The sequence below is a fragment of the Diceros bicornis genome, chromosome 25, assembly GCF_020826845.1.
Source record: "Diceros bicornis minor isolate mBicDic1 chromosome 25, mDicBic1.mat.cur, whole genome shotgun sequence".
NCBI lineage: Eukaryota > Metazoa > Chordata > Mammalia > Perissodactyla > Rhinocerotidae > Diceros > Diceros bicornis.
Window position 1 is genome coordinate 26,984,684 of NC_080764.1, and position 18,919 is coordinate 27,003,602.

The 18,919-nt window shown below is 41.1% G+C and overlaps 2 protein-coding genes across 5 annotated transcripts in view; one reads left to right on the top strand and one right to left on the bottom strand.

Moving 5' to 3' along the window:
- Nucleotides 1-9,110, bottom strand: part of VEZT (vezatin, adherens junctions transmembrane protein) — a 65,092-nt gene extending 55,982 nt beyond the window's left edge. The window contains exon 1 of one of the 2 annotated variants that reach the window (XM_058568626.1): nucleotides 9,003-9,110. In XM_058568626.1, the coding sequence (XP_058424609.1) occupies nucleotides 9,003-9,038 (36 nt within the window). In that variant the 5' untranslated portion in view covers nucleotides 9,039-9,110. Of the gene's footprint in view, nucleotides 1-8,565; nucleotides 8,692-9,002 lie in introns of those variants that run through there. The other variant, XM_058568627.1, reaches the window with a different exon arrangement.
- A 341-nt stretch (nucleotides 9,111-9,451) lies between these two features.
- The window catches only part of FGD6 (FYVE, RhoGEF and PH domain containing 6), a 103,883-nt gene continuing 94,415 nt past the window's right edge, over nucleotides 9,452-18,919 (top strand). For all 3 annotated transcript variants that reach the window (XM_058568619.1, XM_058568621.1, XM_058568620.1), the window contains exons 1-2: nucleotides 9,452-9,637; nucleotides 15,528-17,958. In XM_058568619.1, coding sequence (XP_058424602.1) covers nucleotides 9,622-9,637; nucleotides 15,528-17,958 — 2,447 coding nt within the window. In that variant the 5' untranslated portion in view covers nucleotides 9,452-9,621. The remainder of the gene's footprint in view (nucleotides 9,638-15,527; nucleotides 17,959-18,919) is intronic.

The window sequence follows — 18,919 nt, forward strand, 5'->3', positions numbered from 1 at the left end:
GACTTAACAGAACCTGAAATATGTTGTACTGGCTTAGCAATCGAGCTGTGAATGGCATATTGCAGGCTAAAAAGCTGATGACCCACTATACTCAAATGGCAAAACATTTAACAAACTATTGCCACTGTATTGTAATACCTTGGAAGACAGACCATACGCCCAACAAGCTTTCAGCTCTGCAAAAGGCTTTTTCTGCCTATGGCCCGAGATTAAGTTGACTGAAAGTGGTGATGGGAGGGGTTAGGCGGGGGGTACAGTTCTCATGGCTGGAAAAGCCAAAAAGCAGGAAATAAGATGGTGGTCTCAAGACTTTCCCAAGGCCCTTCTCAAAATAATGGGAACCAGCCCATCTGCTAAGATCTAATGAAAGGTGATACCTTTCCACCCAAGCCTCTTTTGCAGATGATCAGGGCTATTGCCGTTAAATTGAATGAGAGGGAGAAAAGATCCAAAATGGAACCAGGAAATAATCTGCAGACTTCAGATTTAAAAACTGTGTCTAAACCGGCTCTTTAGCTGTGGTTACACTGTATGAAACTGCCTAGAGGCAAACAGATTGGAAACCTACTACATTTCAGGGAACTATATTGCCAAAGACACCAAAATCCTATAAAAACCTGTAACTATTCAACCTCTAAAGCAACTCTTAGCCCCACAAACCTGCACCAGCAGGAATCACACTGTGAAAGGTGTGCAGGCTCCGAGAAGGATATACTTTAACACTCATTTCACATGAGTCTATGGAGCACTAAGAGATAAGGAATAAGTTCTCAGAGGGCAAAACCAGAGGCCATGGGTGACAATGGACAAGAGTTAATCCTAGAGAACAGAACAAAGGCAGCAAAATAGGTTAACCAAGGAAATCTTGCAGGAAGACTTTGCAAGAAACAGATGGCACACTCAAAAGGAGTAACTGAAAAGAGTTTAATGAAATGACCATTTATTTACAAAGCTGTAAGCAGGTTTGAGGCAAGCAACAGGGGATAGTGACGCACCCAGGGACTAGCAACAGCAGGAAGTTATTACCTTCCACAGGCCTAAAGGCCAAGGGAAAGAAGCAGCGTCACTGAAGCCCCATAAGAGATGAAGCTAAAGGAGTCCCCCAACAAGAATTGTGGCTTTAGATCCAGGAACACAATCACTACCACACGGTAGCCCTACAGGGAGGGAAGTAAGAGAATAAATACCTCCCCAGTGCTCTCTCTTCTACCCTTTCACTATAAACTAAACGTTTGTGTCCTCTCAAAATTCGTATGTTGAAACCTAATCTTCAAAGTAATAGTATCTAGAGGTGGGGCCTTTGAGAGGTACTTAGGTCATGTAGTTGGAGCTCTCAAGAACGGAATTAGTACCCTTATAAAAGAGATCCCAGGGAGCTCCCTTAACCTTTCTGCCATGTGAGAACACAGGAAAAAGACAGCCAGCCATCTATGAACCAGGAAGCGGGTTCTCACCATAACTCAACCATGCTGGCACCCTGATCTTGGATTTCCCAGCCTCTAGAACTGTGAGAAATAAATTTCTGTTGTTTATAAACCACCCAGTATAGTATTTTTGTTACAGCAGCCTGAATAGACTAAGATACCTCTGATTTAAAAGGGCTTTCTCATTGGCTGAACCTAAATGAAATCAGGGGACAAGGGAATACAGGTGACGCATTCTATAACAGGGTGAAATTACCGGTCTGGAGGGGCACATGGAGAAAAATCATCACCTACAATAATATAGATCCCTTACCCATACACCTGGGTATTAAATAAATCCTGGCTGAAGAAATCAAAAAGGAAATTGCAAAACTGTGAGACAAACTACATTTTAAAACTCATGAGATACAGCCAATGCAGTACTCATAGGGAAATTTATAACCTTACAAATTAGTTTTAGTACTTAAGTCTCTAACTCAAAAAGCTAGAGGAAAAAAAAAGCAAAATAAACCCAAAGAAAGTAGAAGGAAATGGATAAAAGTAGAAAAATTTAAAAAAAATTTAATCACAAACAAACTCACTTGAGCTGATCAAACAAAACCAATAACTGGTTCTTTGAAAACCCTATCTGGTAAGTCAATACTGTGGCAGATGTACGCAATATAACAAGAGAGAGGACATGAATAAACGTAAGTAATAAGATCTAATTAGTGTTATAAATGAGATTAAAAATTAAGAAACTACTAAGAACACTTCATACCAATAATTTTAAAAGCTTAGAAAAAAAGCAATTTTCTGGAAAATTTTAATAATAGCTAACCTTTACTGAATGCTTACAATGTGCCAGGGACTCATCTGAGTACTTCACTTATATTAAGTCATTTAATACTCACAACTGCTGTATGAGATGGGTACTGTTACTTAGAGAAAACTAAAGCATAGAGAAGTTAAGTAAGTGGCTCAAAGTCACATTAACCAATAAATATTGGAGGTAGGATTTCTTATGCTGTACAGCTCCAGAGCCTATTCCTTTAATAACTATATTACACTGCCTTTCAGAATAAAAAAACTACCAAAATATCAAAAACTATCCCAAAATATGCCACTTGGGATAGGCACCTGAAAAACAGCAAATGCAGGGAAAGGCTTCCCGTTATCTGCCTAAGAATCTTCCAAAAGGAACTCAATTGACATAAATTCCCTCTCCAGGAGTTTTATCAACCAGGGAAAATTGACTCTTATCACAGGAGAGGAGGCTAGACGTCTACACACCCAGACAAACTTTGTCACAAACTATCATATCTCCCAACTATTCTTTTTTCGTGTGAGGAAGATCAGCCCTGAGCTAACATCCACGCCAATCCCCTCTTTTTTTTCCTGAGGAAGACTGGCCCTGGGCTAACATCTGTGCCCATCTTCCTCCACTTTATATGGGATGCCGTCACAGCATGGCCTGACAAGCCGTGCGTCGGTGCACGCCCGGGATCCGAACCCGGGCCACCAGCAGCGGAGCGCACGCACCTAACCGCTATGCCATGGGGCGGCCCCCCAACTATTCTTCTAAGGGCCCATTCATCTTTTATAAAAATCATTTACTATCCCACAAGAGGCCTACTCCCTGCCACCCCCATTGAGATGGTATTTAAGCCTGAATTCTAAGCCACCTTGGGGAGTTAGAATTAGAATTTTTCCCTGGATATTGACAAAGATTCTTTGCCTGACCAAACTTTAGTTAGGCTCCTGAACCTTCTTCTAGGCCCATCTGTGCACTTGGTTGCAAAATCCAGTTTTAGCAACAACCCTGCTAAATCAGTTTAGCAAGAGTCTCCCGTCCTCCACATCTGATCACTCTCAATATCAGGTTCCTCATCCTCTACCATCCCCCCAGGTGATGTCTGACCACCCTGGTGTGTCTCAGCAAGAATCCTGCTAGATTAGTTTAGCCAAAACTCCTCTTACCCCTTGGCCCTTGTATTTCTGAATGAATACATTTCCTCTTAGTAATTAGATTCCCACTTGCCCATGCTGTATTTGCAGGTGAGCCTGGTTCTATACTGAGGTCTCTTTCCCCTCTATCGCAACGGTCCTGAGTAAACTCTGTTTTTACTGCTTTAACTACTGTCTAGCTCTGGTTTTTAACAGTATCTCCCGTGTATACATGAGGTATACATGTTACTAAAATTTTGTTTGTTTTTCTCTTGTTAATCTATCTTTTATTACAGGAGTCTCAGCCAAGAACTCAGAAGGGTAGAGGGAAAATTATTTTTCTTCCCCTATATTCTCAGTTTGTAAAATCAGTACTAGGGCACAAAAAGAGATGGGAAGCTGCCTGAGTGATTTAGAAGGCAAGCAATAAAAATGTTCATGGATTGGAAGATTCAATATTGTAAAGATGTCAGGTCTCCCCAAATTAATCTACAGATTCAAAGCAATCCCAATCAAAACTTCAGTAGGTTTTTTTTCTTAAGTGAAATTGACAGGCGGATTCTAAAATTCATTTGGAAATACAAGGGGCCAAGAATAGCCAAAGCAATCTTGTAGAAAAATAAAAATGGAGGGTTTTATCCTACCATGAAAAATAAAGCTGGAGGGTTTTATCCTACCATGAAACCAGCAAACAGCCATTGATTAAGCAGCTAGTAGTAACTACAGGGGATTGGAATTTTCCAGCTCAAAATATGTCTCTGCCTGAATGACATTTTGACCCCTAACCCCACTAACTGACCAAAGAGTTTGGGATGGGAGGCCTGCCCCCAGAAAAGGCCATCACCACAGACATCTCTGGGTACCTGGGTGGGTTGGGTACCTGGGTGGGTCGGGTACCTGGGTGGGTCGTGCTAAGCCCATTCTTAGTTCTGGCTACCCTTTATAGGATACATTTACATTTGTAACGAAAAATCTCCATTTGTAAAGGCATCTTCTTCCCTGTACCAGGAAGAAGGGGGGGATGGCCTTACCTAGAAACTTATCAGAATGGAAGGTGAGGATTTAAATCTGCACGATAAACTTACTCATTGTTAACTATGCAGTTTGGGCAATATGCTGTCTGTTTCCCACTAGGTTCCTATACATGACATCTCCCTGGAGCCTGGGTTACCATGGTAATGGGTGTTTGAGCTGTTTTTTTCAGGAACTGAACCCCCTGTCCACTTCAGGCCTGATTGAGACCACCAACACATCAACTGGGCCATCAGAAGGGCCCAGGCAAGGGCCCTTCTGATGGCAAGAGGTTGGAACCCCACCCTCAGGGCATGCTAATGCCGCCATTCTGTGAACATGTGTCCTCCGAAGAGACATGAAGCCTGACTACGCTTGCGCAGATCATCAATTACCTCATCTCCCCTCAGCTCCAATCATTTCAGACCACCTTGCCCCCTTCTCCATAAATACCCCCGAGTCCCTATTTGCGGGGAGGAGGATTTGAGACTCGTTCTCTCGCTTTCCTCATTTGGCTGCTTTGTGATTAAACCCTCTCTCTCTGCAATCTCGTCGTCTCGGTGATTGACTTTCTGAGCGGCGGGCAAAAATGGACCTGGCGCGGTAACAACCAGACACTAAGACCTATTAGCAAGTTATAGTAGGGCCGCCCCGTGGCTTAGCGGTTAAGTTTGCGTGCTCCGCTGCTGGCGGCCTGGTTCGGATCCTGGGCACGCACCGATGCACCGCTTCTCTGGCCACGCTGAGGCCGCGTCTCACATACAGCAACTAGAAGGATGTGCAGCTGTGACATACAACTGTGTACTGGGGCTTCGGGGGAAAAATAAATAAATAAATAAAATTATATATATATAAAAAAAAGAAAGTTATGGTAATTAAAATAATGTGGTATTAGTAGAAGAATGGACAAATGGACCAAAGGAAGAGAGCATCCAGAACAGATCCACGCATACAAGGTATCCTGATTTATGACAAAGGCAACATTGCACTTCAGTGGGGAAAGGACAGTGGTCTGTTCAGTCAATGCCAGGTTAATTGGACATCCACGTGGGAAAAAATATGTTGACTTTTACTTGGTACCACATAAAAATCAGTTCCAGATGGATGGCAGATCTAAACGCCAAAGGTAAAATAAAGCTTTTAGAGAAAATATCTTTGTGACCTTAGAGTAGGCAAATATTTCTTTAAAAGCACTAACCATAAAAGAAAAATGTTTAATTGGATTATAATAAAGTTAAGAGCTTCTGTTCATTGAAAAGACACTATTAAGAGAGAGCCACACACATTCTGAGATATTTGAGGTATATATCCAACAAAGGACTTATATCCAGTATATGTAAAGAATTCCTTCAAATCAGTAAGAAAAAGAGATAATACAACAAAAATATGCAGAAAACTTAAATTGGCTTCACAAAAGTGGACACACAGGGGCCGGCCCGGTGGCGCAAGCGGTTAGGTGCACGTGCTCTGCTGCGGCGGCCCGGGGTTCGCCAGTTCGGATCCCGGGCGCGCACTGACGCACTGCTTGTCGAGCCATGCTGTGGCGGCGTCCCATATAAAGTAGAGGAAGATGGGCACGGATGTTAGCCCAGGGCCAGCAAAAAAAAAAAAAAAAAAAAGAGGAGGATTGGCAGATGTTAGCACAAGGCCAATCTCCTCACAAAAAAAAGTGCACATATAACTGATTCATAAACATATAAAAAGACTCTCAATTTCCTTATCAGCGAAACGCAAATTACAGCCAAAAGGAGATACCAGTACACGCTCACCAAAATGGTAAAAAGAAAGACTGAAATTAGCAAGTATTGGTGAGGATGTAGAGCAACTGGACCTCTCATACGCTGCTGGTGGGAGTATAAATTGGTACAACTGCGTTGGAATAATGTTTGGCAATATCTACAAAAGACGACTATATGCATTACCTATGACTCAGCAATTCCACTCCTAAGTATATATACCCAACAGAAATATGTTCAACAAAACACATATACTAAAAGGTTCAGAGTGGCACTATTCATAATAGTCTCAAAATGTAAACTACCCAAAGACCGTCAACAGTAGAATGGATTAAAAAATTGTCATATGTTCACATGGAATACTACAGAGAAATAAAAAATGCTCACATGACAATATGAATGAATCTAACAAACAAAGCCAGAGAGCAAAAATGGTCAGAAAAAGAGCATATATAAATGTGTGTATACTATAAAAACAGACAAAACTAATCTTAAGTTAGTTACTATAAGTCTGAATAGTGGTTATCTTTGGGGTGTGGAGAAGTGACTGACCCAGAGCAAGAGGGAGCTTCTGCTGTGCTGGTGATTTCAGTTTCTTGATCTGGGTACTGATTACAAGAGTGTGTTCAACATGTAAAAATTCATCAGTCTGCACATTCAAGATCTGTGCACTTTTCTTCTGAATAATATACTGCAATAAAACTTAATGTATATGAGAAAAAGCAAATAAACAGCACAACGAAAAAAATTTTCTACAAGTATGATAAGGCTAAGTAATACATGAAGAACTCATGCAAATCAATTTTTAAGGAGCTAGCATCCAATAGGAAAATGGGCAAAAAATATGAAAAGAAACGCTCAAGCAAAGAAATAAAAATGGCTCCAATAAATGCACAAAATGTAAGTTAGAACAATGGAATGCTATTTTTTCCCTATCAAATTAGCAAAGATTAAAGGAAACCAATAAAGTTCTTGCTGAGGATTTGGTGAAACTAATACTCTTATTCCCAATGGAAACGTGAATTAGTATAACTACTCTGCATAAGTCTTACAAAAATGTCCATGTCCTTTGACCCACTAGTTTCCCTTCTAGAAATTATTCTAAGGAAAAATCAGAGTTGCAGTTAAAGATGGACTTATGTCAGTGTTGATTACAATGGTGAGTATTTTGAAACAATATAACCGTCCAATAATGGTACAATGGTTATATTATGATATACATACATGATGGGATATTATGATATTAATGTTTTCAAAGAGTAATGAATAGGAAAAGGCTCATGATAAATTTAAGTGAAAAATATACAAAATTCTATGTGGTATGGTATCTTTTGTGTTAAAAAATATCACACACTTAAACACGGATTTGCATAGACAACATATGGTATAATGTCAATAGTGGCCTTCTTTGGGTAGTAGGATAATGGATGGTTTTAATTTCGTGGCTTATTTTCTACAAGGAAATGTTCTTTGCACATGTATTACTATTATATTCACAAATCTAAGAAAATAACGGGGTAAAAAAAAAAAATTACATCCACCCAGTTTCCCTTACTCTAGACATCTAACCCATCTAGATTTTTGTCTCTCCTTCCGCTCCCACATTCAACCTGCAACTGTTGTCTCGATTTTACCTTAGAACTATCTGTCCAAGCCATTATTCCATTATTTCTTCCCTCACTTTCAAAATTCAGGCGCTGTGTCTTCCCTAGCCAGCTCCTCAAATCCAGACTCTTCATTTAGGCAAAATGGCCCTATCTTCCACTACTTCCACATTCTAGCCACATCAAACCACTTTATATAGCGACCCTCCACACTCAAGCCTCTGAAAAATCCACACCAGGTACTTTCACACCTCCCAACCTTGGCATACTCTGTTCTCTTTCTCTATAATGCATTTTCTCCCTTAAGTCTTTCTAATCCGATTCATAGTTCAAGATTCACCTCCGATATCATTTACAGGGTGTAGCTTCTCCGGAGGCCACAAGTACAGAGAGCCATCTCCAAATTAATCCCGCAATGACGTTTGTACATATTTCAACACTTGTCATTCTGTACTGTTAATGTCTAGCTCTCCCATTGTACGGAATGGAACATTTCTTTTTAAAAATTTCTTAAAATCTAGTTGGATGAGTGTATGTAAAGCATACATATATGCAATACATCTATTCAGGGGTGTGAGCTTTCACTTGTGTCTGATAGATAAATGGCAACAAAAACACTCGCCTGGTTTTTTTCCATTCAAGATGGCAGAGAACGTCTTAAAATAGTCCCACACAAAAGCACTCACACACGGAGCCTCGAGTCAGAAAAACTGGCTACACCTAGCGCAATAGCAAAGGACAAAAGAATTGAGCCTGGATGCTGAGAGCCCCGGCCCTAGTCGCCCACAGTAGGTCCCACAGGCAGATTTTAAACCGTATTAGAAAATTGGCACCTGCTGCCTTCATTGCAGGGCCACGCCTCACCTGCGAACAGTGACCTGAGGCTCTTCCGGATACTGACCCAAAAAATCGAGGACGCAAAAGGAGGAGGCTAACTTGTATTAGTGAGTATCCAAAATGCAGGATTGGGCCCCGCCCCAGCCAGGCGCAGTGCCCCCGCGGCGCATCCGTCCCGGGGGGAGGAACAGGCAGGGCTCCCGTCCACCGGCCTGGCAACAGGGCCCAGGCTGGGAATCCGGGCGGGCCTGAGGCAGAGGCCGGCCGCAGCCAGGGCGCCTCGGGGACACCTGTCAGGCTGCGGCCAACACCAGGCCCAGAAATCGCCGGGATTCCGTGACCGAGGCCGGCAGGAGAGTCACCCGATCCCTCGCCCCGGACCGGAGCCTCGCCTTGCCTCCTCGCCTTCCTCCTCTTCCTTTTCAAACAAAGACAACACACACCCACCGCCATTTTCCCCTTACCTCAAAAACCACCTCTTCGTCAAACTCCGGTGTCATCCTTCTCCGCCATGCCACCCGCCTCAGCACGATGGGAAATGAAGGCGGGAGAACAGGCTGCCCCCAAGCGTCTGCTCCTGCCTGGCCAGTGTGCCTAGAAAACTGCAATTCCCAGCATGCCTCGCAGCTCACGCCCCCTTTTCCGACCCGCTTATTGGAGCAGAGGATGAGGGTGTGGGTGGGAGGGGCGGGAGCGGGATGCAGCTCAAGCCTTCTGATTGGAGGAGGCTGGGGCTTTTGTCCGCCTTTTACAGCCGCCGCTTGCAGCGGGCGCCTGGAGCACTGATTTTTTTTGGAGCTGGAGAGGGGCGCGCGCCGGCGGAGCCGCGGTGAGCGCTGCTCGTGCCCGCGCCTGGCCGTCCGCCCGGAGCTCGGCGGGGCGGCGCTCGCGCCCGGGAGCGCGACCGGGTCCCTGGAGCCGACCGCATCCTTTGTGCGGCGCTCGCGTTGCGCCGCGGGGCCGCGGGACGGAATGTGGGCGCCGCGGGGGCTTTTCTCTTTTGCTTAAACTCTTGAAACAATGGACTGAAAGGGGAACATGGACTGAGGGGGGCGAGGGAGAAGCGAGCTGCACAGGGAAATCATGACTTCTGCCGCCGGTAAGTGACGGCGCTCGCGCTGCCGCTGGAAAGTTGGTAGCGAGCGCTGCTAGCCTTGGGCTCTGGAGCAACTTTCTTCTCTGGGGTGGGTGAGTGGTGTTCCCTCTACCTTTCCCGAGGACTGTGGCAAGTGCGGAGCAGACGGCCTTTGCCGCCGCATTTTCTTGTCACTTCCTGCCAAGAAGGGCTGTTTGGAAATCGTGTGTCTCCAGGGACCTCCCTGGGGAGACCCGTGTTGCGGGCTCTTTGCGCCAGGTGAAACGCGAAATGTAGAGGACGTTTGCTCGTCTGTCCTAAAATTTGAGCGACTTTGCCTTTCCGTGTGAAAATAGTTTAGATTGCCATGTTAAGAAATCAGTTATTCTAGGAAAGGGCAGTGTTCCCGGAGTGTTGAACTCGGCGACTGTGCTGAGTCGCTTTAACCCTAGTATGGACTGGAAACCCCGACCCTTATTTGATGAAGAAGTTTAGACATTGTTACTCCTGTCCTCGTGGTTTTTCCTCTGTTACCTGAGAAGCAGAGGAGGAGGATTGCCGTTGGCAAGTTTTTTGTTCATCTTCCTCCAGTTTTTTCTATTTCCACCTGGTTAGTGTCAACAAAGCCTTATTTTCTGTCTGCCTCCCGTACTCCTTTCCCTTCATCCAAATGACAAAGCCTGTATTTACCTTTGTGTGGACTTTGAGCAATTCTGGACATTGTGTTTCGAAACAGTCTTAAGAAACAGTTCTTATTTTCCAAAATAATAACTAACGTGGTGTTAAATTCACTTTATAAGAACATAGGTTAATTTTTAAACCAGAACTGACTAGTAAGGTATTAAGGCTTTTTTAAACGTTTTTGTCCACGTTGTTAATGAAAACTTGCATTAGAAATTTTATAGTAAAATAGTGGAAAGCTTCCCCTCAAAGTTACTTCTAGAGTCAGCACTTAAGTATCAGATTAAGTTTTCTTAGTTTTTCCTGGCTTTTGTTTTAAATTCCTGCAACTTGAAACTGTCAAACAGCACTCTAAATATTCTGATTTGTATTATTTCTAAAGCCTAGATATATTGGAGTGTTGCATTGCTAGGTGTAATCAGGTTAAACTAACAAGGCAAGAAGTTAGCCAATAGGAATAAGAAAGCAAGGAGTGAAGTATTCCTGTAGTGGTATTCCTGAAGATTGTTGTGGATCTTTCCTTTTTGATGTTATGTGTATCTGTAGGAGATATGTCATACACTGTGGAAGTTATATTATTTATAAGCTCTCTTTTCCTTACTGAAGAGAGGCTTTCTACTTACTTGGGGTGAATTACTTTCATCCTAAATTTCTGAGCCTCACCTTTGTTCAAGTTTTTTTTATTAGTAAACTAGTCTAATTAATTTAAATTTAAATTTAAAGTGGTTGGAAATGTTGAAAACCCTTCCAGCCAATTTTAGCCTTTCCCTCTTTTGGAGTGTCAAACACTTTTAAAATATTCATACCTTATATGTATCAGTTTTCAATTCCCCTGTCCTAACAGTTTATAATGAACAGATACAGAAGTATTTAATTTGGCATTTAAGTATGTAAACCTGATCTAGGGCTCAGTCTGGAAGTTTATGATTCTTTCATTTGAATTACCCTAGAATAATGCAAGCTATTTTTATATTTTATCAACTTTACAATTAAAGAAATCCACAGACATTTTTGTGGTGTTTAAAAGAGGGACACTTCCTGTGTTTAGCTGAGTTAGTTGGTTTAGCATGGTTTGCTGAGAAGCATTAACTACTTTTTTGTTCACCCATCTGTTGAGATTTATTATAATTCTTTCTCATGTCTAAGTGGAGAATATAGAAGAGAACTGGGATTTTATTTCTATCCCATTCTGATAAAATTATGTGTTCATCATTCTTAAAAGCCTTTTATGCTGCTTTTTTGGAATAATCAAATTCATTAAAACTTTAGGGTGGTTATTTGCAATTGGAGGAGGGGATGTTTGTTTCTGTTGACTCTAATCTGTGGTATTCGGCATGGTTGGCTTAATTTAAGGAAATAGGAGAAATGTTGTAGAACATCTAAGTTATAGGTATCCTGAAGAAGAGCTTGCTTTGTTTTTCTGCATCTGTGAAAGTAGGCCCAGAGTAGAGATTTTAGAATTATTCTAATCACTATAGGAAAAAGGAGACATAATTATAGGCATATATTTTGTGTCTTTTTGAACACGACAGGTTTCTGTCTCATTGCCTGTACTTTGCTTTTTGCCTGGTCTAATAGGTAAGAAGTTGTGCGCATGAACCGCAGACATCTGTGTGTAACAGATGACGAGTATGTTTGTAATGGTTCGTAAAATGGTACTAGTGCTTTACTTTCTTACCTTATTTTTCCCTGGAGTCAAACAGCTGTGTAAATAAAAGATTTGCTGCTTTGCTCTAAAAAGCCTTACGTCTGACTGTTGATACAGTATTAAGATCCAAAGGTGCTGGATTCATTTCCAAATATCGTGCACTTATTTCACGAGTTTGACATTGGAGCAGACCATAATATAAAGGCTTTTTTTTTTTTTGTAGTTTTTTTAAAAATAATTTTATTTATTTTTTTCCCCCAAAGCCCCGTAGATAGTTGTATGTCATAGCTGCACATCCTTCTAGTTGCTGTATGTGGGACGCGCCCTCAGCATGGCCAGACAAGCAGTGCATTGGTGCGCACCCGGGATCCGAACCCGGGTCGCCAGCAGCAGAGCGCGCGCACTTAACCGCTAAACCACGGGGCCAGCCCGCTTTTTATTTTTTGAGTTGTATTTCTTTCAAAATAGAGTCACTAAATAATAATAATAATAATAGTAACAATAATAATAATAACAATCAAGGATTTTAGATATTGTGTACCAGTAACTTAGTTGAACACTTGTTCTTGCTAATAATTAAGAACTTATTCAATGATCCTATTGATTCCTGCTAATTTTTCAAAATATTACTCTACGGTAAAATGAATATTTATTTTTTTAAACAAGAAATTTCTTGTTGCTGAGACGTTTTAGAGAGTATGTGTGTGTGGCAGCTCTGACTATTCCCAGGCCCTGTTTTCAGCACAGGGGCTACAGCAGTGAGACCAAGTGCTTGCCCTCCTGACGCTTGCCTTCTAGTGGTGAAGGCAGACAAAGATAAACTGAAGAAAAATCATACAGGGCAAAGGGACTAGTGAATGTAGGGGTTCTCCTGGAGCAAGTTTCTCAGAAGTTATAATCTCAGAATCACATAGCCTGTAGACATCTGTTCAGCTCCCCCATTTACAAGTAAGGAAACTGAGGCAGCCAGATCTGCACAAAGGCACACAGTTAGGTTAGCTAGCTCTCCAAGTTACATTATTGGCTTTCTCCAACACACAGTTATCTAACAGTGGTAAGCCAAAGTTCACAGTTATTCGTTTAATTCGGCGAGTATGCATTGAGAGCGTTACACACTAATGTTGTGCTGTATTGGTTAGGAATCAACCGTAGCTCTTATGTAGTTAATTGAATTTCTAGGACACTAAGAGAGAACAGGGATTTATGTTTCTTGGAAGTAGACTCATGTATAAAACACATTTAAACAAAAGAGTATAGGGGGCCAGCCCAGCGGCGTAGTAAAGTTTCGCTTCAGTGGCCCGGGGTTTGCAGGTTCGATCCCGGTTGCAGACCTACACACCACTCATCAAGCTGTGCTGTGGTGACATCCCACATACAAAATAGAGGAAGATTGGCACAGATGTTAGCTCAGGGACAGTCTTTCTCAAGCAAAAAAAGGAAGGTTGGCAACAGATGTTAGCTCAGAGCCAATCTTCCTCACAGGAGGGGAAAAAAAAAGAAGAGTAAAATTGGCACCAAACATTAGAAAACAATTTAACTAAAAAGCGAAAGTTGATTGGTTAAATGACTCTGAAGCTTCTGACAAGGCTGTAAGATTGAGAAAGTAAAAGATTAATTTGATGAGACTGTTTTGTTTTTGTTTTAGTTGCGGTAAAGTACAGCTAACATAAATTTCCCTTCTTTACGATTTTTAGGTGTATAGTTCAGTAGTGTTAAGTACCTTCACATTGCTGTGCAGCCAATCTCCAGAGCTCGTCATCTTGCAAAACTGATTTTTTTTTTTATTCCTTCAAAAATCCCAGAGGTAGGATGTTTTAAGAGGGGTCACAGAAATGAAATCAACATGATGGGTTGTCAGTTTTCCTTATCTTGAGTAAGATGGGAGGTTGGGAAGAGGCCCAGGGCATTCATACTTTCTCTTAAGACTTTACTTAATAGATCAAGAGTTTAATTTAATAGACCATTACACCAAGCTTCATCATTAGGCTTTGAAGGGTTTTACAATTTTTTCTGCCTAAAAAAAAAAAAACAAACTGATAACATGCTTATTGAACAGCTAACTGAAATTGTATAGCTTTGGGAATTTGTATTAAATTTTTTTGAAGATGTTATCTTATTTATCACAACACTATACTGAGGAATTGAGTGAGAAGCCATCTGTTATCATGTGATCTTGGTGAAACACATAGTATTATGGGTTTGGGAAATTCTTCCTTGGTTGGTAAAAGGAAGTAGAGCACTCTACTCTTTTTTTTTTTTTTTTTTTTTACTCAGTTCCATGTAATATCTTCCCGAGTGTTGTGACTAATTTCCTTTGTTGAAAAGAAAACCATCACCAAATGAAGTATCAAAGCCTCTGTGTATCCAAGTAATTAAACAATGTCCAGCAGATATTTTGAAAGGTTTATTTTTTCCGGTGATTAAGTTTTTATTAAACATTAGATCCTGTTGGAGGAACAAACATAAGAAGTATAGGATAAAATATTTTTTGCCTCAAGTCTCTTTGGGGAAATATGACTGGGTGATAAGTGGCAGTATAGGTGGAAAAACTTAAAAGAACTAAAAAGAAATACAGATGTTCAGAATTTGTTTATCTTTTCACTTTATAGGTCTATCGTGTGAAGCTTTTATTAGGTTCCTATGGGCTAGGAACAGGTCTGTATAAATCTAGCACAGTATAATAGCTGCTCATTAAGTACTTTTTATATAATGTCAAGGAAGAATTGCTACACTAGAAGTTGTGGTGATCTTTTAAATGTACTAGAACACTGGTTATTAATGAAGGGTCCAGAGCATACTCATTTGTGCAACTTAAAGAAATGCAGATGTCCAAGCTATATCCCCAGAAACTCTGATTGATTAGATCTGGGGTAGAGCCTAGACATGTGACTTTTTAAAAAATAAAAGCTCTGTGAAGGATTATAATGAGAATTCCCAGTTGACAGCCCCTGCACAGAGAAATACCAACTTCATTATGAGCCTCAAATAGTATAGAAGAATTACTTTTCAGTTTTAAGTTTGGAAAATTTCTGATTTCCGTATTTCTTTTTAAGATTGTTTTGGGGTTCTAGTGAGATAGATCATTGATAAAAGGCATTTATACAACTCTACAGTGTATCATTGAGGTAGAAGAATACTGCTTATTCATATGAGAAGCTTAAAGAATTGTGTCCAACGTATAACTTAGGCAAATTCAGCTCTTAGCCCTTAGCAAATGAACTGAAGTACTTTCTCCTACTATACAGGTCCCAAGCAGAAACCAATTATTTCGTTTATTATATGGTAATCTGTTATATTAAATATAAGTATATTAAATATATGGTAATCTGTTCCACATTTAGAAGAAAAACTGTATTGGACTTATTAAGAAATGTACAATATACCCAAAGCTGTGCATAATGGAATTGAAGGGCAATTTAAGGAATTTTCAAGAGTAATATCAATTCTGTATAATGTAACATAATCTGCCTAGTAAAATGCAAGTTTATTACCATATTGTCAAAAGTAAAAGGTATCAAATTTAATCATTTATCATCTTGTGCTTTGTTTTTTTTTGTCATCAAATTATTATTTTTTCCTTTCTAGAGATTAAGAAGCCACCCGTGGCCCCCAAGCCAAAGTTTGTGGTGGCAAATAATAAGCCATCTCCACCTCCTGTTGCACCTAAACCTGATATTGTGATTTCTAGTGTTCCACAGTCAACAAAGAAAACTAAACCAGCAATAGCCCCAAAACCAAAAGTTCCGAAGGGCTCACCTGTTCGAGACACCGGGCAGTCACCATCAAGGAGAGTCATCGTGAACCTGGAAGACCATGAACAGGAATTACCTGAAAGCACTGACAACTCTAATTGCAAAAATATAGGGCATCAGAGCAGTGGTTATATTTTAGCAACATGTTCCTGCAGTTCTGAGTGTATGCATAAGCTTGGGAATAGAGAAAATTTGTGTGTAAAGCAGTTTGTCTTAGAGCCCGTAGAAATGCGTGAAAATTTAGAAAATAGTAAAATTGATGAGTCCCTTTCAGCTATAAAAACAAGGAGTAAATGTGATTCTAGTGGTGAAAAGGTCAAGAGCCAGGGTGGAGTCATTTTAAAGGCAAGCATCCTAGAAGAGAAGCTCAGAGATGTTTTAACACAACGAACATCACCTTTTATTTCTCCACAGAAGCACAGATCCACAGACAGCCCAGAAATTAATGATAGCTGTAATCCCAACAGACAATTCAGAATTGAATTTGCAGATTTGTCACCTTCCCTGTCCAGCTTTGAAAGAGTTCCCGATCATCACTGTTGCCACCTACAGCTTCCTGGTGATGAATTTCAAAATTTTGAAACTTGTCGGGATAGCAGTGAAAAAAGCAATATTTGCTTTCGTTCATCTGAACAAGAAGCTCTGGAAAATGGTAAAAGGAGTGCTTTTTTATCTTCAGACGGAGTTGGTAAGAAATCAGAAGTCAAAGATCTCGGTCCCTTAGAAATTCATTTAGTACCGTATACCCAAAAATTTCCAACTCCCAAGCCCAGAAAGACACGTGCTGCTCGCCTGTTACGCCAGAAGTATATAGATACTCCTAGTGAAAGTACTGAAGAACCAGAGAATTTAGGGAGAAGCTCTTCTTGTCTTTCCGAAGATAATTTGAAAAACAATAAAATCGATGTTCTTCATCAGAATGTTTTGTGTAACCAGGAACAGGTGGACAAAGTGAAGCTAGGCAATAACAGTGAATGGAACGTGGACTCCAACAGTGACAGACAGAACTTAGTTGATACACAGAAAGCTGTGTGTTATAGAACATCTTCCTCTGAAAAAATGGCACCTCCTTTAGATACAGACTCTAATTTGAGTTTGGACAGCAAGACAGTAGATGGTTCTAGTGTATCACTTGCTGAGGACAAAGAGACCAGTTTTATAAGATGCAGTACTCTATCTATGAGCCTGCCTAAGCAGCTCAAACTAACTTGCAGTGAACATTTGCCTACTGCCTGTAACCCAGGAGTGTCTGCCCCTGAAATGCAGAAGGAATCTACAATAAAAGATGAAAGTTCCTCAAGAATTGCCCCCAAAAAACCTCAAAGACACAGCTTGCCTGCTGCAGGATTGCTTAAAAAGGCTGCCTCAGAGGAGCTCGTGGAGAAAAGTTGTTATCCCTTAAATGAGGAAAAAAATTCAGAGAGAGGTCTAGAAAGAAATCACCTTCAACATTTGTGTGCCCAAAGTTATGGTGTGTCGTCCTCCTTTGATATGCCTAAACGAGCTTCAGAAAAGCCAGTGTGGAAATTACCTCATCCTATTTTACCCTTTTCAGGGAACCCAGAATCCTTAAAGTCTGTCACCATATCTTCAAATAGTGAACCTTCAACTGCTCTGACCAAGCCTCGAGCAAAATCATTATCTGCTATGGACGTGGAAAAGTGCACTAAGCCTTGCAAAGACTCTCAAAAGAAAAACTCTTTAAAGAAGTTGCTCAACATGAAGCTGTCCCTCTGTTTCATGAAGAGTGACTTCCAGAAATTTTGGTCCAAGAGTAGCCAACTCGGGGACACAACTGCAGGCAGCCTCTCGGGTAGGGAGCCAAAAGGGATTGAAAGTGATTGGCATGGCCTGTTGGTAGGAGAAGAGAAGAGAAGTAAACCCGTCAAGGCGTATTCCATAGAAAACTACAGCCTGGAATCCCAAAAGAAGAGGAAGAAGTCTCGAGGCCAGACCAGTGCAGCTAATGGACCAAGAGCTGAGTCTTTGGATGACCAAATGCTCTCCAGGGAGTCATCATCTCAGGCGTCTTGCAAATCTCTTACAAGTGTCTGTGCACCGGAGTATGAAAATGTACGCCATTATGAGGAAATCCCAGAGTATGAGAACTTGCCATTTATTATGGCTGTAGGGAAAACTCCAGAGTTGGAATGGCAGAATTCCAGCAGCGTGGAGGACAGTGATGCAAATGTGTACGAGGTAGAAGAGCCATATGAAGCTCCAGATGGCCAGCCACAGCCTGGACCCAGACATCAGCATTCCAGGTAACGCTTAGGTGTCAGACAGACACTACACTTTTGCATGCATCACTGAAATTAACCTTCAACAGCCCTGTGAGATAGGTTAAAATCTCACATGGGGAAAAATCACTTGGTGAGAAAGTGGTTTAGTTAAGCGTATATTAAATTATTCCAAAGCCCATTCTCCTTTATCATGTGGTCAGAATGGGTATTTGTCACGCAAGCTTGAAGAAGCTGACTTATTTTAGTAGCTGTTTTAAAGAATTTGAACCAATGGTAGTATAGGTACGACAAGGAAGACCTAGAACAGAGAGGTCCCAGGGCCTCCAAGGCACTAACTCAGAAGTCATAGCAGGAACCTAGGAAACGTTCCTAGGAAATTGGCTAATTCAGTTAGGTTTATTTGCTAGGTGTAAGAAATCTGTGAAGTTATTGAAATCCGTGCATTTACCTGTGGTGCCCTTGTAAGGTAAAACCTCTAAATTTGCAAAATTTACTACCCTTTGAGGATTAATTATTTCGCTTGTTGAAGGCTGATTACTGACTTCAGATGGATATAGGAAAAATGCAGGAAACACGTAATTACTCTCCTTTCTTTCTCACTTTTGTATATTTACTTCCTACCCCTGGTATACCTGCTCCATTCGTCCTATTGAAACCTTGCCCATCCTTGATGGTCCAGCCCAGCAGTCATTGGCTTCATGAAGCTTCTACAGTTACCCAGTGGGAAGTGTTTACGGAAGTAAATATTCTGGCCTCCTAGTTATACTGTGGTATCCTTACAGCCTTTATCTCAGTCTGTCTTACAGTATGATTATTTATTGGTATGTCTGGTGTTCTGTATTCAGTTTTAAACTCCATGAAGAGTTCTAGTCACATCTTTTTGTCCTGCATGAGGCCAAGCAAGGGACTTAGTGGGGATCTGTAGCTGTACGTTGGGTATATGAGAGAGTGAATGAAAAAGAGGCAAAGGAAGCAGCCAGTG